Source organism: Penaeus monodon, chromosome 8 (genome assembly GCF_015228065.2).
Source record: "Penaeus monodon isolate SGIC_2016 chromosome 8, NSTDA_Pmon_1, whole genome shotgun sequence".
NCBI classification, from domain to species: domain Eukaryota; kingdom Metazoa; phylum Arthropoda; class Malacostraca; order Decapoda; family Penaeidae; genus Penaeus; species Penaeus monodon.
Window position 1 is genome coordinate 51,547,823 of NC_051393.1, and position 23,520 is coordinate 51,571,342.

The 23,520-nt window shown below is 39.0% G+C and overlaps 1 protein-coding gene across 1 annotated transcript in view; it reads right to left on the minus strand.

Annotated features, from left to right (window-relative positions):
- LOC119576001 (unconventional myosin-XV-like) overlaps positions 1-23,152 on the minus strand; it is a 110,408-nt gene extending 87,256 nt beyond the window's left edge. Inside the window, 1 exon segment of the mRNA XM_037923527.1 lies at positions 23,098-23,152. Coding sequence (XP_037779455.1) covers positions 23,098-23,112 — 15 coding nt within the window. The 5' untranslated portion in view covers positions 23,113-23,152.
- Between the last annotated feature and the right edge of the window lie 368 nt (positions 23,153-23,520).

Genomic DNA, 23,520 nt, shown 5'->3' on the forward strand with positions numbered 1-23,520 from the left:
TGTTCACGTGATGATACTCGTTAATCGTCCATCTCTATGCAAATTTTCCTAAGCGCCTCTCATCAGCGCCATCTATTGGCAGCTGTCAGAAGGGTTAATGCGGTCTGTTTTTCTTTCTTATTGAAGATTCCTACGGCAGTTCGAAGCGATGGTGGAGACACATACATACATTATATATTTACAGAGATAAATACTTGCACATCACATAAACGCATGCTTATAAACACTCACTCACACACACACACACACACACACACACACACACACACACACACACACACACACACACACAGACACACACACACACACACACACACACACACACAACCTTCATCTATAAATATATTTTCCTATAATACATTTATATATATAAAACCTTATTCCTACTATCACTATTCATTACTGTATGATTAATTGCAATATCGAAATCCCATAAAAAACATCATAATTGAGATAAAATTGCAAACGCCACACTTTTTGCAACATTACAAGCCTCCTATAAAGACATCAAAATTAAAACTAGATTGCAAATTCAACAATCTTTTTCAACATCACAGATTGCAAACTCTACATTTTTCGATTTCCCGAAAACCGAAAATGCACTTGACGCCGTCTTTCCTTTGCAATTGCAAGTTCAAATCAGTCCCTTGCAGGATGTTGACGAGAACAATGGAATGGGCGTTGCATAAGGCACAAATCATTCCCAATCGCCCAGCTGCAACGCCAGATATTCTTAGCAACAGGAAATGCAACCTTTAGCGTTGCATGCACGCTTTTGTCGTGTTCTTTCTCTCTCTCCTTTTTCATTCCTCGTTTAAGGATATTTTTATCATCAAGAAGGAAAAAAGAATAACAAATTACTATTTAGGAAAGCAAGGATGATTGAGAGCGAGAGCGAGAGAGAGAGAGAGAGAGAGAGAGAGAGAGAGAGAGAGAGAGAGAGAGAAGAGAGAGAGAGAGAGAGAGAGAGAGAGAGAGAGAGAGAGAGACAGAGAGAGAGAGAAAGAGAGCAAGAGAGAGCGAGAGAAAGAGATCGATAAAAGAGAGAAATAGATATATAGATAAACAGACTAATAAACTTAGACAAACAAACGGACATAGACAGACAGAGAGCCAAACAAACAAAACTATCAAAACAGAACTTTCATACTTCCCAACACCTAATACCCAGTGAGAATCTATACCTAATTATGCAATTAAACCTAATTTTTCTGAAGTTTAAAAGCGGGCACGTAATCAGGTCGCTTTCCACCCCTCGCTTAGTACACTCTTTACTCCTCTTTCTCTCTTCCCCTTCGTAATCTTCTTCATCTATTCCTCTTCCTTACCTTTCCTCTTCCTCCTCTTCTTCTGCCTTTCGTCTCTGCCTCCTCTACCCCTTCCCTTTCTCTTTCCCCTACCCCTCTTCCTCCTCAATTTCCTTCTCTTCTTTCTATTCGCCTGCCTCCCCAATATTTTTCTTCTCCCCCCTTTCCCCTCCTCTTCCTCCCCAACTCCCTTCCTACTTCCTCCTCACCTCCCCAATCCCTCCCCACCCCATCTCCGCTTTTTCCTTCCCCTCCTCCTCTCCCACCCCTAACCCCATCCCCTCTTCTTCCCCATCTCCTCTTCCTCCCCAACCCCGTCCCCCTCTACCTCCCCTCCTTCCCCACCCCCCGCCTCCTTCCTCCCCACCTCCTCTTCCTCCCCCGCCCCCTTCCCCTCTTCCTCCTCCCCCTCCCCTCCTTCCCCACCCCCGCCCAAACGCTCGGAAGCGCCCGGGCCGAGAGCACCGCCGCCTCCGACCCGCAGGACACGCTTCTCGGTCTTCGACTTTCACTGGAACCGTCATGCGTCAAAAGTTGAATGGGAACGATTTATTACTATTATTATTTGTCATGATCGGTTTTTTTTTTCTTCTTTTCTTTTCTTTTTTTATGTATTTATTTATTATTATTGTGTATATAGTCTTTTTTTCTGGGGGAAGGGGGGGGAAGGGGTTGGAGTCCCGTGTTTTTTTTTTTAGTGTATATGTATGTGTGGGTATACATGTGTATTTCTCTGTGTCTCTTTCTCTCTGTCTTTCTTTCTTTCTCTCTGTATACATACACACACACACAAACACACAGACACAGACACAGACACAGACACAGACACACACACACACACACACACACACACACACATCACAAAGGGTGTTTCTTATTTCTTATCTCTTGTTTGAATGTTTTGTTTGTTTGTTCCATCAAGAATCTGAGGCAACTCCCTCTAGGAAAAGACATTTATTTTTTCTTGAAGGACATCTTACGATTCCCAAGATGGCCGCCTGTATCTTGGTTCTGAATAAATAAGATTGAATGAGATTTGACTGAATAAAAAATGGGGGAATACTCTATTTCTTTTTGTTTTTGTCTTTTTTTTCTCTCTCTCTCTTCTTTTCTGTCTTTGTCTCTCTCTTTCTTTCTCTCTGTCTCTCTCTCTCACTCTCTCTCTCCTCTCTCTCTCTCTCTCTCACTCACTCACTCACTCACTCACTCACTCACTCACTCACTCTCTCTCTCTCTCTCTCTCTCTCTCTCTCTCCTCTCTCTCTCTCTCTCTCTCTCCTCTCTCTCTCTCTCTCACTCTCCTCTCTCTCTTCTCTCTCTCTCTCTCTTCTCTCTCTCTCTCTCTCTCTCTCTCTCTCTCTCTCTCTCTCTCTCTCTCTCTCTCTCTCTCTCTCTCTCTCTCTCTTCCAGCTTTTCTGAATTTCTATATTGCTTCGTTCGAAAAATAGTTCCATTTTTATGTCAGTCAGATCGACTATCAATTACATTAATTCGTGAATGAGGCATTCTTTTTAGAAAAAAAAAACGCACCCTTTTTCACAAGTAGACATAAATCGCGTTAGACCGATGGACAGACAAATAAAGAAGAGGAGATGGTGGAAGGAGAGGAGGAAGAAGAAGGGAAGAAGGAGAGGAAGAAGAAAAATAGGAGGAAGAAAACAGAAGGAGGAGACAAGAGAAGAAAAGGATGATATGACAAGGAAGTAAAAGGGGAAGATGGTAGAGGAAGAGGGAGAAGGAGGAAGAGGAAGAGGAGGAGGAAGAGGAAGCGGAAGAGGAAGAGGAAGGGGAAGAGGAAGAGGAAGAAGAGGGGGAAGAGGAAGAGGAAGGAGAAGAGGGAAGGGGAAAGAATAGGAATAGGAGAAGGAGAAGGAGGAAGAGGAAGTAACAGAAGTAGTAGCAACAGCAGTAGTAATAGAAGAAGAAGAGGAAGAGAAAGAAGAAGAAGAAGAAGAAGAAGAAGAAGAAGAAGAAGAAGAAGAAGAAGAAGAAGAAGGAAGAAGAAGAAGAAAGAAGAAATCCAGAAAAAAGAAGTAGAAGAATAAAATAAGGTAGATAGATAAGAAAAAAATAATCACAACAATAATAATGATAACACCAAAAACAACAATAATAAAATAAATGCACAACATTTCAGAACAATACAGGCAGATGTTTTTCGAGTTTTCAAAAACACCATTTACTCTTTCAAAATATCAAATCTCGTGTTTCTTGACGGAAAACGTGTCCATTTTGCTAGCATTCAAACTCTTTTTTTTCTCACATCAATATTTTCCAAACAATTCAATCCATTTTCGCATTTCTCTCTTAAAAAAACAAATACATATATATCAAGTATCCAAAAACATCGAATCGTACTTTTTTTCTGAACGAACACTGAACACAAAACACGGTGAACGCAATCGAGTGAACTGAATGGCACCGCGTTCTACACACACAACCGCACGCGAGGAACGTCAACTCATGAATGAACTGCGTCGCGTCTGCTGCCCCGCCCCCTCCGACCCGCGGGGAGGTTGCCGGTTAGTCTATTTATTCTCTTCCGATGTATGGAGTGGTCATTACTGGCATAATTAGTTTATTGCTGTTATTGTAATCATCGTGATCGGCATTGTTATTATTTAATTTATTTTATTTTGTTGCAGTCTGGAATCATGTAATTTACTCTCTTTTAATTATCTCTCTATCATTACTGTTCTAATTAATCTATTATTGTTAGCATAATCATCGTGGTCAGCATTATTATTATTATTATTATTATTATTATTATTATTATTATTATCATTATTACCATCATCATTATTATTACCATCATCATCATCATCATCATCATCATCATCATCATCATCATCATTATCATTATTATTATCATTATTATCATCATCATCATCATAATGCTGATTTTCACCATTATCAAAATTTTATACATAATAATTTGCACTTACGATCTGATACGTGTAATCGGATTTGTCACCACTAATTACTAAATGTTTTGTAAGACTTAATGATTTAATCAAATTTTTTCCCAAAATAAGCGTCTTCGTGTACTTATTTTGCATGCAAATCTTTGTGTATTTCTGAGTATATATGCATATTCATATCCATATATATGTATAAGTTACGTTATTTGTTAAGACATAAATGTAGATATAGAGACTTGTCACGTTTAAAGACGGCGTGACTGTTATTTCCTCCATGAAATATTTTTATCTATTTGGACCTTGTTTAACGAGGCGATAGATAGACTATGATAGGTCTCTCTTCTTTTGCGAATTTTGTTTATCATTATTATTGTTATTATTATCTTTATCATTGTTATTATTATTGTTATCATTATTATCACTATTGTTATCATTGTCACTGTCATCATTATTGTTATTGTTGTCAATATTATTTCCATCATTATTATCATTATTCTCCAACTCGACTTCTAGTACAGAGAAAGAGAGAAAGAGAGAGAGAGAGAGAGAGAGAGAGAGAGAGAGAGAGAGAGAGAGAGAGAGAGAGAGAGAGAGAGTGAGAAAGAGAAAGAGAAAGAGAAAGAGAAAGAGAAAGAGAAAGAGAAAGAGAGAAACAGAAAAAGAGAAAGAGAAAAGACAGAAAAAGAGAAAAGAGAGAAAAAGAAAGAGCGTGAGTGTGTGTATGCGTGTGCATGTACGTGTGTGTGCGTATTTGTATGTCTGTCTGGATGGCCGAAATTTACATTCCCTTCCGACGCGTATGATTTAAAACAAGATGTTTCGACGAAGGTAACAAGGCAACTCCCTCACGACTTCTTAAGATGGATGTGTTAAGATCTCTGCCTTATCTCTCTCTCTCTCTTTCTTTCTCCTGTTTTCGCTTGTTCTCTTTCTGTCTTCATCTACTCTTTTACGACCACTTCTTTTTCTCTCTCTCTCCCTATCTCACCTTCTCTCCTTCTCTCTTTCTCTCCCTCACTCCCTCTTTCTCTCCCTCTACATATCTCTATCTATCGATCTACCTCTATCACTTGCTCTTCTTTTTTTTCTTCCTTCTTTCTCTCCCTCTTCTCCCTTTCCCCTTTCCCACCCCTCCCTCCCTTTCCCTCCCTCCCACCCCTCCCTCCCTTTCCCTCCTTCCCACCCCTCCCTCCCCTTTCCCTCCCTTTCCCTCCTTGCCTCCCCTTTCCCTCCCTCCCCAACGATCTCCTCACCTTGGTCACCATAACATACCCCCCAAAGCCACGCTAAGAACACACGCAACCACAGAACAGCCTTCGACACGCGCGCTGGTACACCCTTTCGCGCTTAATATATCGGGACAATACATTACATCTGATGGTTTAAAGGGCAGACTAGGGGCTGTAATAAAGCATTATAATTCCCGTGATTATATTTGGATAGAGATTAATAGTTTTTTTTTTTTTTGGTCGGTAATGGAAAACCGATTTTGTGTGAGGATGTAAGCCTTGGGATGAAAAAAAAGATTGAAAAAGGCATGAAAAAAAAAATAATAATAATAAAAAAAAAAAATCAATAATATAATATATATAATATATTATAGTATATTATATATATTATATATATATATATATATATATTATATATATGTAATATATATATATATATATATATATATATATATATATATATATAAACACACATATATCTGAATTTGAACTCATTAGAATTAGAATTACAATATGTAATTGAATGAATAAAGATATGATAACTATGTATGTTGAACATACATTCACTGAAAACATAATCATGAATAATAATAATAATGATGATGATGATGATGATCTTTTCTCTCCTCCTTCCTCTCCTCTTCTCTCTCCCTCTCCCTCTCCTCTTCTCTCTCCCTCTCCCTCTCCTCTTCTCTCTCCCTCTCCCTCTCCTCTTCTCTCTCCCTCTCCCTCTCCTCTTCTCTCTCCCTCTCCTCTCCTCTTTTTCCCCCCTCTCCCTCTCCTCTCTCTCTCCCTCCTCCCTCCTTCTCTCTCCCTCTCCCTCTCCTCTTCTCTCTCCCTCTCCTCTCCCCTCTCCTTCCTCTCCCTCTCTCTTCTCTCTCCTCTCCCTCTCCTTCTCCTTCTCCCTCTCCCTCTCCCTCTCCCTGTCCCTCTCCCTCTCCTCTTCTCTCTCCTCTCCCTCTCCCTCTCCTTCTCCCTCTCCTTCTCCCTCTCCCTCTCTCCTTATTCCTCCCATTCCACACTACGAAGAAAGTAACGAATTACGCCCCGAGGCTCAAGCCGAGAGCTGTCTGGCGTCTTTTGTTTGAAATTCACTTCAGATAAATTATTGGAGGGGGAGGGGGAGGGGGAGGGGGAGCTGGGGGGGGCGGGTGGGAGGGGGAGGAGGTAGAGGAAGGGAGGAGGAGGAGGAAGGGAGGAGGAGGGGAAGGGAGGAGGAGGGGAAGGGAGGAGGAAGGGAGGAGGAGGTAGAAGGAGGAGGGGGAGGGGGGGAAGGAGAGAGAGAGAGAAGGGGGGGAGGGAGAGGAGACAGATGTAGCGGGGGTAGAAGGGGGAGAAGGCAGCGGGGGAGGGGTAGAGGGGGGCAGAGGGGTATATAGGCCTAAGAAAATCCATAGGCAGAGTTTCTTTTATCTTCGTAAATGTCCGGCTGTGTGATTATCGATTAATAATTGTAAGGAATTTTGAGGGAGGAGGAGAGGAGGGGGGAGAAAGAATGAGGAAGAGGGGCGATAGAGACGTGTCGATAGATAAAGGCAGATAGATAGAGAGATAGACGGATAGATAGGTGGAGAGAAATTTTATATAATATATAATATATTATATATAAAATATATATATATACATACAATATATATATATATATATATATATATATATATATATATTTAATAAATATATATATATAAAGAGAGAGAAAGAAGAGAGAGAGAGAGAGAGAGAGAGAGAGAGAGAGAGAGAGAGAGAGAGAGAGAGAGAGAGAGAGAGAGAGAGACAGAGACAGAGACAGAGACAGAGACAGACAGAGAGGAGACAGAGATAGAGAGACACACATAAAACCCCAAACAACAAAAAACGCAGCTTTCAGACTTCTTCTTCGCAAACACCCCTCCCTAATTCATCTCCTGCGTAGCTACGTCATGCCTCCAGGCCGTTAGTGAAAAGATTACAAAGGCGAGCCATACATATCTCGCGAATAAAAAAAAAGTGTCCTTGAGAGAATAGAGGCGAAGGGAAGGGATGATCCTTTTGTGATTCTCATGACAGTCATGACGTGACATGACTCAAGATGGTACTTGCTCCTCCCAGTGTGTTTCATGACGGAAAGCCTCCTGCATGATAGTTCAATGTTTACTTGTATATACATGTATCGAAGTTTATTTATTTTATTTTTATGTATCGTTATTTATCATTCATTATTGATTTATTTTCGTTATTTATTTCTAGTATCGCTATTCATCTCTTTTATTCTTATTTAATCATCTTTCCTTGTATCGTTATTAATTATTAATAATTTATCAAAAGGTCTTGTATAAAAGGACGAATATATTTTCCTGTAAGGCAATTCACAATTCAGAAAAGAAATCGGCTTAAACGAAAAAAATAAGAAAAATTGAAAGAAATTGACACAGATCCAAGAAAATACACCCGGCACAACTCTACGGTTTTCGCACGCCAGCTTACAACCCACCACGCAAACTATTTCGTAACATCTGCCGTTTTAGAAAATATACTTCCTTTGTAGCCTTGGAATATAACATTGCACTTTGAACACACATCAAATGTAACCTTATCTTTCCACGCCTAAACTATATACCGGTGGGGTAGATAAATAGATATAAATATTCTTCCTTTCTAACTGATATAATAGAGACCATAATAACATTGATACCATAAACCTGAATGCTTAATGCAAAATCATATAATACTACAATCACCCATCAAATATATCAAAATTAACCAAGGCAAATAAAAAAACAAACAAACAAACAAACAACATACATGTACCCTTAACCTACAAATATATATATAAAAAAAAACCGTGTCACATCGTTAGCAACAAACACACACAAACCGTCTCCCTCTGCGAACGTGTTATTATCCGTAAATATAGGGCTTTAGGTCTATGGATATCGGCAGCGTAGTCGCGTAGTCACCGGGTTACGCTGTACACTAACTACGGCAGCGAGATATAGTAATAAGGGGAGGGACTAAAGACGAAAGTTTGGAAAGAAGAGTGGGAAGGAAGAATGGGGAAGAATGGGGAAGAATGGGGAATAATGGGGGATAGGGGGAGGGGAGGTACTTTCCCAGGCTACGTATATAGGGGTGGGTGGGTGGGATGGGGGAAGGTGAGGGGGGGAAGGGTAGGGAGGGAGATAGGGATAAAAAGGGGGGGGAAAAAAAAAAAAGGGGGAAAAATTCAAAAAAAAAAATTTGGGGGGGGGGGGGGGGGGGAAAAGGGGGGGGAAAAAAATTTAAAAAAAAAAAAGGGGGGGGGAAAAAAAAAAAGGGGGGGGGGGGAAAAAAAAAAAAAAGGGGGGAAAAAAAAAAAAAATTTTTTTTAAAAAAACCCCCCAAAAAAAAAATTTTTTTAAAGGGGGGGGGGGAAAAAAAAAAAAAAAAGGGAAAAAAATTTTTAGGAAAAAAAAAGGGGGGGGGGAAAAAAAAAGGGGGGAAAAAAAAAAAAAAAAGGGGGGGAAAAAAAAAAAAAAAAAAAAAAAAAAGGGGGAAAAAAAGGGGGGGAAAAGGGGGGAAAAGGGGGGAAAAAGCAAAAAAAAAAAAAAAAAAGGGGAAGGGGGGGAAAAGGGGGGGAAAAAAAAAAGGGGGGGGGGGAAAAAAAAGGGGAAAAAAAAAAAAAAAAGGGGGGAAAAAGGGGGGAAAAAAAAAAATTTTGGGAAAAAAAAAAAAAAAAAAATTTTTTTTTTTAAAAAAAAGGAAAAGGGGGGGGGGGAAAAAAAAAAAAAAAAAAAAAGGGAAAAAAAAAAAAAGGGGAAAAAAAAGGGGAGGGGAAAGAAAGGGGGAAAAGGGAAAGGGAAAAAAAGGGGGGGGGGGGGGGGGGGGGGGGGGGGGGGGGAGAGGGAAAAAAAAAAAAAAGGGGAAAAAGGAGAGGGGGGGAAAAAAAAGGGAGGGGGGGGGGGGGGGAAGGAGGGGGGGGGGGGGGAAAGGGGGGAAAGGGAAAGAGGGGGGAAAAGGGGAGAGAAAAGGAGGGGGGGGGGGGGAAAAAGAGGGGGGGGAGAAAAAAAAAAAAGGGGGGGGGGGGGGAAAAAAAAAAAGGGAAAGGGGGGGGGGGGGAAAAAGGGGGAAAAGGGGGGGGGAAAAAGGGAAAAAAAAGGGGGAAAAAGGGGAAAAGGAGAAAGAAAAAAAAGGGAAAAAAAAGGGGGGGGGAAAGGGGGAAAAAAAAGGGGGAAAAAAAAAAAGGGGAAAAGGGGGGGGGGGGGGGAAATTTTTTGGGGGGAAAATGCCCCCGGGCCAAAAATTTCCCCCCCCGGGGGGGGGGAAAAAAAATTTTTAAAAAAAAAAGGGGGTTTTTCCCCCTTTTTTTTTTTTTTTTTTCCTTTTTTTTTTTTTTTTTTCCCCCCCTTTTTTTTCCCCCCCCTTTTTTCCCCTTTTTCCCCTTTCCCCCCTTTCCCCCCCCCCCCCCCTTTCCCCCCCCCCCCCCCCCCCCCCTTTTTTCCCCCCCCCCCCCCCCCTTCCCCCCCCCCCCCTTTTTTTTCCCCCCCCCCCTTTCCCCCCCCCCCCCCTTTTTTTTTTCCCCCCCCCCCCCCCCCCCCTTTTTCCCCCCCCCCCCCCCCCCCCCAAAAAAACCCCCAAAAAAAACCCCCCCCAAAAAACCCCCAAAAAAAAAACCCCAAAACCCCCAACCCCCGTTTAAACCCCCAAAATTTTCCTTTTAAAAAGGGGGGGGGAAAAAGGGGGGGTTTTTTAAAATTTTTTTTTTTTTTTTAAAAAAATTTTTTTTTGGGGGTTTTTTTCCCTTTGGGGGGGGGGTTTGGGAAAAAAAAAGAAAAAAAAAAAAAAAAATTTTTATATATAAAAACACACAAAAAAATTTGAAATTAGAATTAGAATTACAATATGTAATGAATTTAATAAAGATAGGGTAAATAGGTATGTTTAACATAAATTCGTGGGGAAAACATAATCAGGAATAATAATAATGTAAGATAAAATATAATAATAATAATAAAATAAAAAATAATAAAACAAAAGAAAAATAATAATAATAATGATTTAAAAATAATAAAAACAATAATGATAATAATAATGATTAAAAAAGGGTAATGATGATGAGGGTCTTTTCTCCCCATCCTCCCTTTTTCTCCCCCCTCCCTGTCCCCTCCCTTTCCCTTCCCCCCCTCCCCCTCCCCCCTCCCTTCCATCTCCCTCGGGTTTCCTTCTCCATCTCCTTCCCTTCTCCCTTTTCCTTTTTTTCCCCCCCCTTTTCCCTCTCCCCCTTCCCCTTTTTCCCCCTCCCTCTCCTTTTCCCCTCCCCCTCCCCTCCCTCCCCCTTTTCCCTTTCCTGCTCCAAACTCCTCTTCTCCCTCTACTTCTCCCCCTTCCCCCCTCCTCCCCTCCCCTTTCCCTTCCCCCCTTTCCCTTTTTTTTACCCCCTCCCCTCTTCATCCCCTTTTTTTCCCCCCCCCTCTCTTCTCCCCTCCCCTTTCCCCTCTCCCTTCCCTCTCTCCTTTTTTATCCCCCTTTAAAAATTTAAAATACGAAAAAAGGAAGAATTTGCCCGAGGCTCAAGCCGGGGGAGCTGTCTGGGTCTTTTTTTTGAAATTCAATTAAAAAAATTATTTGGGGGGGGGAAGGGGGGGGGGGGAGGGGGGGGGAGGGGAAGGGAGGGGGGTAGAAGGGGAGGGGGTGGGGAAAGGGGGTAAAAGGGAGGAGGGGGGGGGGAGAGGAGAGGGGAGAGAGAGAGAAGGTGGGGGGAGGGAGGGGGAGACAGATTTTAGCCCGGGGGGGAGAAGGGGGAGAAAGGGAGGGGGGGGAGGGGTAAGAGGGGGGAGAGGGGATAAAGGCCCCAAAAAAAAATTTCCCTAGGCAGAATTTCTTTATCTTCGTAAAAGTCCGGCCCCTGTGATTATTTGATTAAAAATTGTAAGGAATTTGAGGGAGGGGGAGAGGAGGGGGGAAAAAAAGAAGAGGAAGGGGGCGATGGAAAACGGGCGATAGAAAAGGCAGATAGAAGAGAGATAGACGGTAGATAGGGGGAGGGGAAAATAAAAAAGATAATTATTATATATATATATATATATAATAATTAAAAATCCTTTTTAGTAAAAATAAAATATAATATAAAAATTTTAATATATATATATACAATAAAAAAAAAAAAAATAAAAAAAATATAATATAAAGGATATTATATATATATATATATATATATATATAAAAATATATATAAAATATATATTAAATAAAATAAAATATATATATATATATATAGAGGAAGAGGGAAGGAGGAGGAATGCGGAAGGAACGGAGAGGGAAGAGAAGGAGGAAAGGAAGAGGAGAAGAGGGGAAGAGGAAGAGGAAGGGAAGGGGGAAGAGGCAAGAAGAGGGAAGAGGAAGAGGAAAGGAAGTAAAGGAAGAGTGAAAGATAGGAATAGGAAAGGAGAAGGAGGAAGAGAAGAAAGTAAACAGAAGTAGTAGCAACAGCAGTAGTAATAAGAAGAAGAAGAGGAAGAGAAAGAAGAAGAAGAAGAAGAAGAAGAAGAAGAAGAAGAAGAAGAAAGCCAGAAAAAAGAAGTAGAAGAATAAAATAAGGTAGATAGATAAGAAAAAAATAATCACAACAATAATAATGATAAAACCAAAAACAACAACAATAATCAAATAAATGCACATTTCAGAACAATACAGGCAGATGTTTTTCGAGTTTTCAAAGTCACTCTCACCCCTTGAGCTTCTAAACACCATTTACTCTTTCAAAATATCAAATCTCGTGTTTCTTGACGGAAAACGTGTCCATTTTGCCAGCTTTCAAACTTTTTTTTCTCACAGGCATTTCACATCAATATTTTCCAAACAATTCAATCCATTTTCGCATTTCCTTTTAAAAAACAACAATAAATACATATATATCAAGTATCCAAAAACATCGAATCATACTTTTTTTCTGAACGAACACTGAACACAAAACACGGTGAACGCAATCGAGTAAACTGAACGGCACCGCTTTCTACACACACAACCGCACGCGAGGAACGTCAACTCATGAATGAACTGCGTCGCGTCTGCTGCCCCGCCCCCTCCGACCCGCGGGGAGTTGCCGGTTAGTCTATTCTCTTTCGATGTATGGAGTGGTCATTACTGGCAAAATTAGATTATTGCTGTTATTGTAATCATCGTGATCGGCATTGTTATTATTTAATTTATTTTTATTTTGTTGCAGTCTGGAATCATGTAATTTACTCTCTTTTAATTATCTCTCTATCATTACTGTTCTAATTAATCTATTATTGTTAGCATAATCATCGTGGTCAGCATTATTATTATTATTATTACTATTATTATTATTATTATTATTATATATACTATTTATTTTATTATATTATATTTAATACTATATATTATTATTATCATTTATATTATTTTTATTATATCATTCATTATCATCATATCATTATCATATCATTATCTTATCATTATCATATCATTATCATCATCATTATCATCATTATTATTATCATTATATCATCATCATCATCATCATCATCATCATCAATCATCATCATCATCATCATCATCATCATTATTATCATTATTATTTATTTTATTAAAATCGCTGATATTCACCATTATCGAAAAATTTATACATAATAATTTGTCATAATCGGATTTGTCACCACTAATTACTAAATGTTTTGTAAGACTTAATGCTTTAATTAAAATTTTTCCCAAAACAAGCGTCTTCGTGTACTTATTTTGCATGCAAATCTTTGTGTATTTCTGAGTATAAATACTCGTACACATACCCATATATGTGTAAGTTACGTTAGACGTAAATGTAGATATGGAGACTTGTCACGTTTAAAGACGGCGTGACTGTTATTTCCTCCACGAAATATTTTGATCTATTTGGACCTTGTTTAACGAGGCGATAGATAGACTATGATAGGTCTTTCTTCTTTTGCGAATTTTGTTTATGAATGGAAAATATTGATGTGAAATGAGAAAAAAATACTGGCAAAATGGACACGTTTTCCATCAAGAAACACGAGATTTGATATTTTATCATTATTATTGCCATTGTTATTATTATTTTTATCATTGTTATTACTATTGTTATCATTATTATCACTATTGTTATCATTGTCACTGTCATCATTATTGTTATTGTTGTCAATATCATTATCATCATTATTATCATTATTCTCCATCTCGACTTCTAGTACAGAGAAAGAGAGAAAGAGAGAGAGAGAGAAAGAGAGAGAGAGAGAGAGAGAGAAAGAGAGAGAGAGAGAGAGAGAGAGAGAGAGGAGAGAGAGATAGAGAGAGAGAGAGAGAGAGAGAGAGAGAGAGAGAGAGAGAGAGAGAGAAGAAAGAGGGAAGGAAAGAAGAAAAAAAAGGAAGAAAACGAGAAAGAGAGAGAAAGAGCGGAAGAAAAGGGGAAGAGAAAGAGAGAGAAAAAAAGAAAGAAAAGAATGGGGCGGAGTGTGGGGGTAAAAGCGTGGCATTTAAACGTGTGTGTGCGTATTTGTAGTCTGTCTAATGGCCGAAATTTACATTCCCTTCGACGCGTATGATTTAAACAAGATGTTTCGGGCGAGGGACAAGGCAAACCCCCCCGATTTTTTTAAAGGGTGTTTTTTCCCCCCCCCCCCCTTTTTCTTTCTCCCTTTTTTTTTTTTCTTTTTTTTTTTCCCCCCTTTTTTTTTTGGGCCCTTTTTTTTTTTCTCCCCCTTTTTTTTCTCCCTTTTTTCCCCTTCCCCCCTTTTTTTTTCCCCCCCCTTTTTCCCCCTTCCCCCCCCCTCCCCTTTTTCCCCCCCCCCTTTCCCCCCTTTCCCCCCCCTTTCCCCCCCCCCCCCCCAAACCCCCCCCCCCCCCCCCCAAAAAAAACCCCCCCCCTTTTCCCCTCCTTCCCTCCCCTTTCCCTCCCCCCCCAAAACGATCTCCTCCCCTTGGTCACCATAACATACCCCCCAAAGCCACCTAAGAACACAGCAACCCAGAACGCCTTCGACACGCGCGTGGTACACCCTTTCGCGTTAATTTTATGGGGACAATAATTACATGATGGTTTAAAAAAGGGGGCCAAAAAAATTTTTTTGTAATAAAGCAATTTTTAATTTTTTTTTTTTTTTGGATAGGAAAAATTTTTTTTGGGGGAAGGGGGAAAAAAAAGGGGGAGGATGAATTTTTAAAAAAAAAAAAAAAAGAAAAAAAATATATATATATAAAAAAAATATAAATTTTAATATTAATTAAATTAAATTTAATTAATATTTAAGAATGATAACTAGTATTTAAATAAAAATTCCTGAAACATAACATAAAAAATAATTTAAAAAAAAAATTTTTTTTTTTTTTTTTTTAAAAAAAAAAAAAAATTTTTTTTTATTTTTTATTTTTTTTTTTTTTTTCTTTTTCTCTCCTTTCCCCCCTCCCCTTCCCCCCCCCTCCCCTTTTCCCTTTCCTTCCCCCCCCTTTCTCCCCTCTCCCCTCTTCTCCTTCCCCCTTTCCCTTTCCTTTCCCTCTCCTTCTCCCCCCCCTCTCCCTCTTCTCCCTTTCCCCCTCCTTCTCCCCTTCCTCCCCCCCCCTTCCCCCCCTCTCCCCCTCCCCTCCCCCTCCTTCCCTCCCTCCCTCCCCCTCTCCCTCTTCCCTTTTTCTTTTCCCTTCCCCCCTCCCCTCTTCCCCCCCTCCCGGGTTTTTCCTTTTTTTTTTTCTTCAATTTTTGGGGGGGGGGGGGGGGGGGGGGGGGGGGGTTAAAAAAAAAAAAGGGGGGGGGGGGGGGGGGAAAAAAAAAAAAAAATGGGGGGGGAAAAAAAAAGGGGGGGGGGGGGGGAAAAAAAAAAAAATCTTAGCTTTTTAAAAAAAAAAATTTTTTTTTCCCCCCCTTTTTCCTCTTTCTTTTATCTTCTCTCCCTCTTTTTTCATTTTTTTAAAAAAAAGGGGGGGGGGGGGAAGGGGGAGGAAAAAAGGAGAGGGGGTGGGGGTTTGAAACAGATAAAAAAGGGGGGAGGGAAAGGGGAGGGGAAAAAATTTTTTTTTTTTTTAAAAAAAAAAAAAAAAAAAAAAAAAAAAAAAAAAAAAAAAAAAAAAAAAAAAATTTTAAAAAAAAAAAAAAAAAAATAAAAAAAAATTTTAAAAAAATTTTAAAAAAAATTTTAAAAAAAAAAAAAAAAAAAAGGGGGAAAGGGGAAAAAAGGAGGGGGAGGGGAGCCCTCTCCTCTCCTCTCCCCTCTCCCTCTCCCTCTCTCCTTTTTCATCCCATTCCACACTAAACTACGAAGAAAGTAACGAATTACGCCCCGAGGCTCAAGCCGAGAGCTGTCTGGCGTCTTTTGTTTGAAATTCAATTCAGATAAATTATTGGGGGGGGAGGGGGCGGGGGCGGGGGAGGGGGAGGGGGAGGAGGTAGAGGAAGGAGGAGGAAGGGAGGAGGAGGGGAAGGGAGGAGGTAGAAGGAGGAGGGGGATGGAAAGGAGGTAGAGGGAGGAGGGGGAGGGAGAGGAGAGAGAGAGAGAGAGAAGGTGGGGGGAGGGAGAGGAGACAGATGTAGCGGGGGTAGAAGGGGGAGAAGGCAGCGGGGGAGGGGTAGAGGGGGGGAGAGGGGTATATAGGCCTAAGAAAATCCATAGGCAGAATTTCTTTTATCTTCGTAAACGTCCGGCTCTGTGATTATCGATTAATAATTGTAAGGAATTTTGAGGGAGGAGGAGAGGAGGGGGGAGAAAGAATGAGGAAGAGGGGCGATGGAGACGTGTCGATAGATAAAGGCAGATAGATAGAGAGATAGACGGATAGATAGGTGGAGAGAAATTATATATATATATATATATATATATATATATATATATATATATATATATATAATATATATATAAATATAATATATAATATATATTATATATATATATATATATATATATATATATATTATATATATAAATATATATATATATTATATATATATAATATATATATATATATATATATATATATATATATAAAGAGAGAAAGAAAGAGAGAGAGAGAGAGAGAGAGAGAGAGAGAGAGAGAGAGAGAGAGAGAGAGAGAGAGAGAGAGAGAGAGAGAGAGAGAGAGAGAGAGAGAGAACAGAGAGAGAGAGAGAGACAGAGACAGAGACAGAGACAGAGACAGAGACAGACAGAGAGGAGACAGAGATAGAGAGACACACATAAAACCCCAAACAACAAAAAACGCAGATTTCAGACTTCTTCGCAAACACCCCTCCCTAATTCATCTCCTGCGCTACGTCATGCCTCCAGGCCGTTAGTGAAAAGATTACAAAGGCGAGCCATACATATCTCGCGAATAAAAAAAAAGTGTCCTTGAGAGAATAGAGGCGAAGGGAAGGGATGATCCTTTTGTGATTCTCATGACAGTCATGACGTGACATGACTCAAGACGGTACTTGCTCCTCCCAGTGTGTTTCATGACGGAAAGCCTCCTGCATGATTGTTCAATGTTTACTTGTATATACATGTATCGAAGTTTATTCATTTTATTTTTATGTATCGTTATTTATCATTCATTATTGATTTATTTTCGTTATTTATTTCTAGTATCGCTATTCATCTCTTTTATTCTTATTTAATCATCTTTCCTTGTATCGTTATTAATTATTAATAATTTATCAAAAGGTCTTGTATAAAAGGACGAATATATTTTCCTGTAAGGCAATTCACAATTCAGAAAAGAAATCGGCCTAAACGAAAATAAATAAGAAAAAATGAAAGAAATTGACACAGATCCAAGAAAATACACCCGGCACAACTCTACGGTTTTCGCACGCCAGCTTACAACCCACCACGCAAACTATTTCGTAACATCTGCCGTTTCAGAAGATATACTTCCTTTGTAGCCTTGGAATATAACATTGCACTTTGAACACACATCAAATGTAACCTTATCTTTCCACGCCTAAACTATATACCGGTGGGGTAGATAAATAGATATAAATATTCTTCCTTTCTAACTGATATAATAGAGACCATAATAACATTGATACCATAAACCTGAATGCTTAATGCAAAATCATATAATACTACAATCATCCATCAAATATATCAAAATTAACCAAGGCAAATAAAAAAACAAACAAACAAACAAACAAACATAGATGTGCCCTTAACCTACAAATATATATATAAAAAAAAACCGTGTCACATCGTTAGCAACAAACACACACAAACCGTCTCCCTCTGCGAACGTGTTATTATCCGTAAATATAGGGCTTTAGGTCTATGGATACCGGCAGCGTAGTCGCGTAGTCACCGGGTTACGCTGTACACTAACTACGGCAGCGAGATATAGTAATAAGGGGAGGGACTATAGACGAAAGTTTGGAAAGAAGAGTGGGAAGGAAGAATGGGGAAGAATGGGGAAGAATGGGGGATAGGGGGAGGGGAGGTACTTTCCCAGGCTACGTATATAGGGGTGGGTGGGTGGGGATGGGGGAAGGTGAGGGGTGGGGGAAAGAGGGTTAAGGGAGGGAGATAGGGGATGGGAGGGGATGGGGGAGGGGTGGGGGAGGAGGGTTAAGGGAGGGAGATAGGGGGTGGGAGGGAAGGGGAAGGAAAGAGGGTTAAGGAAAGGGGAAGAATGGGTAAAAAAAATAAACGAAATGAGGGGAATAAGAGGTTAAGGAAGGGGAAGAGGGGAAGGAAAGCGGGTTAGGGAGGGAGATAGGGGGTGGGAGGAGAAGAAGGGGTAAAAGGTGATTAAGGGAAGGAGAGAAGGGGAAGGAAAGGGAGGTTAAGGTAGGGGAAGAGGGGAATGGAAAGAGAGCTAGGGAGGAGATGAGGAAACGAAAAGAGAACCGGGGAAGAGGAGAAGAGAATAAAAGAGCAAAAGAAATATGAAAAGGGGAAAATAAAGAGAGCTAAGAAAGAGGAAGAAGAAGGAACAGATGAGAAAGGAGTGGATAGGTGTATGAGGGAAGGAGGAAGGGGAGGGGAAGGGGAAACGAAGCACGTGGCAACGAGTGACCGCAGGTTGGTTAGCGTAGAGGGAGGGGGGGAAGGGTTGGAAGGGGGAGGGGGAGGGAGGGCTGGAAGGGGGAGGGGGAGGGAGGGCTGGAAGGGGGAGGGGGAGGGAGGGGAAAGGGGGAAGGGGGGGAGGTACGGGGGAAGGGGGGAGGGTGGGAGGGAGGGGGGGGGAAAGGCTGACCATCCTCTCATTTCAAAGATATTAAAATTCCTCGGGTCGCGTCGCAGGAGGAAACCATAATGATTGAGTAAGTTTTAAAAAAATGTTTTTTCGTTTTTTGTTTGTTTGTGTCATTTGGGAGAGAATAGTCGTCGGATTTTTAAAATCTTTTATGTTGTTTAAAATGAGGTCTCTTTTGAAATGCGTAAATGCACACGCACATATACGCACAAGTGCACGATCCACGTGTACCACACCCACACACACCCCAAAACACACCCCAAACACAACCACACACACACCAATAATAAAAAATATATAAAAAAAATATAAATATTATTATTATATATATATTATTATATAATAGAAAATTTATTATATATATAAATATATTATTTTTATATATATTATAATTAATATATATTTTAGAGATTATTTAAATATATAAATATTTATTTTTTAATATAATATATAAAAAATGTTATTATGTATATATTATATATATAATATATTTTATTATATTTGAATTTAAAAAAATAGGGATAAATAAAATAATAGAATAATATAAAAAATTTTAATATATATATAATTTAAAATATAAAATATATATAAAAGGGAATATATATAAATAAAAGGGGATATATATTAATATATAATATATATATTATAGTAGATATAATATATATAATATTTTAATATAGTAAAATACTTTATCATCCATATATATACAAAAAGGTCTATCATGAATATATCATTTTAGTTAATATATGTTATATTATTAGTTTAGTATATATAGAATATCATTTTTTTGTAATATAATTAATATAATATAGAATATATATATATATATATAATAAAAATATATATATATATATATATATATATATATATATATAATATATAATATATATATATATATAATATATAATATAATATTTATATATATATATATTATATTATATATATATATATATATATATATATATATATGTTAATTTATGTGTTGTTTGTATATGTGTATTGTGTGTATATATGTTATGTATGTTGTGTGTGTGTATGTGTATATAGTAATATTATTATGTATAATGTATTGATTTATATTGTGTATATTGTGTGTGTATGTGTAGTGTTAGTAGTATGTATGTATAGTATGATATATGGATATATATATAGATGTATGTATATATGTGTGTGTGTATGTGTGTGTGTGTGTGGTGTGTGTGTGTGTGTGTGTGTTGTGTGTTGTGTGTGTGTGTGTGTGTTGTGTGTGTGTGTGTGTGTGTGTGTGTGTGTGTGTGTGTGTGTGTGTGTGTGTGTGTGCACCAAAAAATACTTTACCCTAGTTGTATTTTTTATAATGAATATTGCATTTATGTTACGCGCTGCTGTAAATAATTTACACAAAGAAAATAGATAAAGTATATCTTCTTATAATATACTTATTAAAGGATCTAGTTATATATACTAAGCCTAGGGCCACTGCGCATACCCAAGTTTCTGTAGAAGATAACATATGGCGAAAAGACTAAGTTATCCCTATATAAGCGTGCTATAGAATTCACGTTTTCTACAACAAGCAGACCGAGAACCAATAGCACATTTTCTTTGATAGCATAGAATATATCTAAGGGTAACTATACTAGAAATTCCCTTTATGGTTTATTCAAATTATTCTCTTTTGTTGCTATGTTATGCCATGTTATATTTTCTTTTTGCTGTTATGCAAATATTTACGTTGAAATTTGCAGTTATGACACAAGACTTAATAACATAATAGCGCTATATGTGTTCCAAAAATTATATTTAAATAATTTATGTAATAAAGCATTTCTTTGGTATGCAGAAAACGATTTATTCTTTCGACGAACAAAAAGAAGAATAAGGAAAGAATGTATATATGTGCGTACTTATAGAAGACAAACAAATAGACAGAAAGACAGACACACAGGTAGAGAAGAGAGAGAAAGGGAAGAGGAAGAGGAAGAGGAAGAGGGAGAGGAAGAGGAGAGAAAGGGAGAGAGTATGAGAGGAGAAAATAGAAGAGAGGAGAGGAAGAGAGAGGATGGAAGAGAGAGAGAGAGAGAGAGAGAGAGAGAGAGAGAGAGAGAGAGAGAGAGAGAGAGAGAGAGAGAGAGAGAGAGAGAGAGAGAGAGAGAGAGAGAAAAGAGAAGAAAGAGGGAGTGGAAATTAGATAAAGGGGAAAGAGTGAATGGAAATGAGAGTGGACAAAGGGAGTAGGAGAAAGACAGAGGAGAAAAGCAGGAACACAAGAGAAAGGAAAAGAGAGAGCGAGCGCGAGAACCAACGAAGTAGAGACAGAGAGAGGGTGAGGGAGAGATGGCGGGAGGGGGGAGAGGGTGGGGGGGGGATATCACAGTTGGCCTGATATTTGTCAAATGACCTCGTGTCATGCCGCAGGAGAGGCAGGTCTCGAGAAGGTCGCTGCCCTCAGGACTCAAGTTGGGCGCCAGAGGGAAGTCCCTTAAACCATCTATTTCTCTCTCTCCCTCTCTCCCTCTCTCCCTTCACCTCTCCTCGCCTCCTATCTCCCTTTCTCTTCTCTCTCCCTTTCTACAAACCGTTTATTTTCATAACTATTTTTTTCTTAAGACGAAGCCGGGGTCACTCGTTGCCGAACGACGTGGGTGGCTTGTTCGTGATTATGCTAATGATTAATGGTAATTATCTTTAGTGCTAATGGGATTTTGGAAGTAATTCGATCTTGATGCAACGTTTTGTTTCCCATTTAAGAAAACTTAATGCAACAAAAAGAGTTTTTTATTGTCATTTATGTATTGCTGACTCTATTCCGAATGAAAGAAATCGGAGACATTCTGTGATATAATAATGACAATGATCATATCAACTGAATTATCACGACCTCAGTGGCAGCATAAAACTAGGCAAAATGAAATAACTGTCTTTAAAAAAAGAGAAAAAAAAATACATTAGCGACATAAAATGTTTCTCTAGACTAACATTAAGCAAATTACGCAATAATCTGTTCCGGTGACTTCAACGCTGACGTAAGGAATGTCAAATCGGGCGTGTGATCCCCGTAGACTTCGCCACACGTTTAAGTCACCGCACATAATGTAACTTTTTTCTGAGAATGAACAAGATCTTGTTACGCAAAGTCATGACTGAAGCTCATCATTAATAACCTCATTATATAAAACCACATAAATCATAAAAACAAGCAACATATAACCGCACTGATCCTATCATTAATACAATCCGTAAGCAAATTTTGCCTATAACAAGCCCCTCTAAGGATATCATTATGCACAAACTACCTGTTAACAATGGCCTTACGAAACCCTTAGGCTGAGTAATGCATCAAGGGAATTCAGTATGACGTCACTCGACACAACCATAACCGTTGGTAATAAAAGATTATTAGGATATTCATTTACATATTACTTTCATCTGATATTTGGATGTTACGAACTCTTGGATATGCGGCGTCACAAGGCCGTTTCGGTCTTTCTCTCTCTCTTCCTCTTTATCTCGTTCTCTCTCTTTTCTTTCTTTCGCTCTGTTTCGCTTTCGCTCTGTTTCGCTTTCTCTGTCTCTGTTTATGTCTGTCTCTGTCTCTGTCTCTCCCTCTCCCTCTCCTCTCTCTCTCTCTCTCTTATTTCTCTCCCACCCTCTCTTTTTCTCTCTCCCTTTCTCTCCCTTTCTCTCTCTCTCTCTATCAAATTCTCTATATCGATTTCTCTCTCCTTCCCTCTCTCTCTTATTCTCTCTCTCTCTCTCTCTCTCTGTCTCTCTCTCTCTCTCTCTCTCTCTCTCTCATTTTATTACTCACTTCCACTTTCGCACAATAAAGCACAAACTTCTTCCTTCTAATGAGACAAACTCCATTACTACACTTTCCTGCACTGACTAACAATCATGCTAACCCCTTTCGTTCATTAGGTCGTAAAACCCTTGAAAAACGACAGAGAAAACGACCTTATGGCGTAATACAGCGGGTCCCCATAACAGGCGCGAAACCCCATGTATTTTTATGGTCTTCGGTAACAACCTTTGGCAGTTAATTGGCTCATTAAGATAATTAGACGGTGTTTCTCTAAATTACCTGCATATTTTTTTTTTTTTTACTTTACGTTTCCGTGATGTTCAAGTGAAGATATAATGAACTTGGGGATTTGGTTTAAGAAATGACAATTAGAAATTATTTCATTTTTATATCAAACTGCTTGTTCGAGGTGATTAGAAAATTTGGTTTATTCCTGAATTATCTCGTTTGCAACATTGGTCATTTGTATATTTAATTATTTACTGATTAATGCTATTAAATCATTATATATTGCAATATTCACACGAACTGCACAACAATTCACTTATTCAATCGCTCATCATCTTAAACGTTCATTTAAAAAACTTCTTATTATTACTCATATATTGACTTACACTTTCACGAAGCAATTTTATACCCTTATTCACCTACAACAACAACAACAACAACAACAACAACAACAGCAACAACAACAACAAAAAAGATTTACTTACTTTATCGTACTCCATGATGGTGGCAGGGGGTCGGGGGGTGGGGGGGGTGATGAGAAGGGGGGGGGGACTCTTATCGCCACCCCATCATTTCTGAAAAAAAAGAAAGAATATAATTAGTTTGTGATGCCTTTTTGTGTGTTTGTTTTGATAATTTTTTTTGTTTCTCTTTTTATTTGGTTTGGTGATGGTGATGATTATGATAGTGATAGTGATGATGGTGATGATGATGATGATGATGATGATGATGGTGATGATGATGAAGATGGTGATGATGATGATGATGATGGTGATAGTGATAGTGATGATGATGATGATGATGATGATGGTGATGAAGAGGAAGAGGAGGAGGAGGAGGAGGAGGAGGAGGAGGAGGAGAACGAGAACGAGGAAGAGAAGGAGGAAGGTGAGACGGAGTTGGATGTG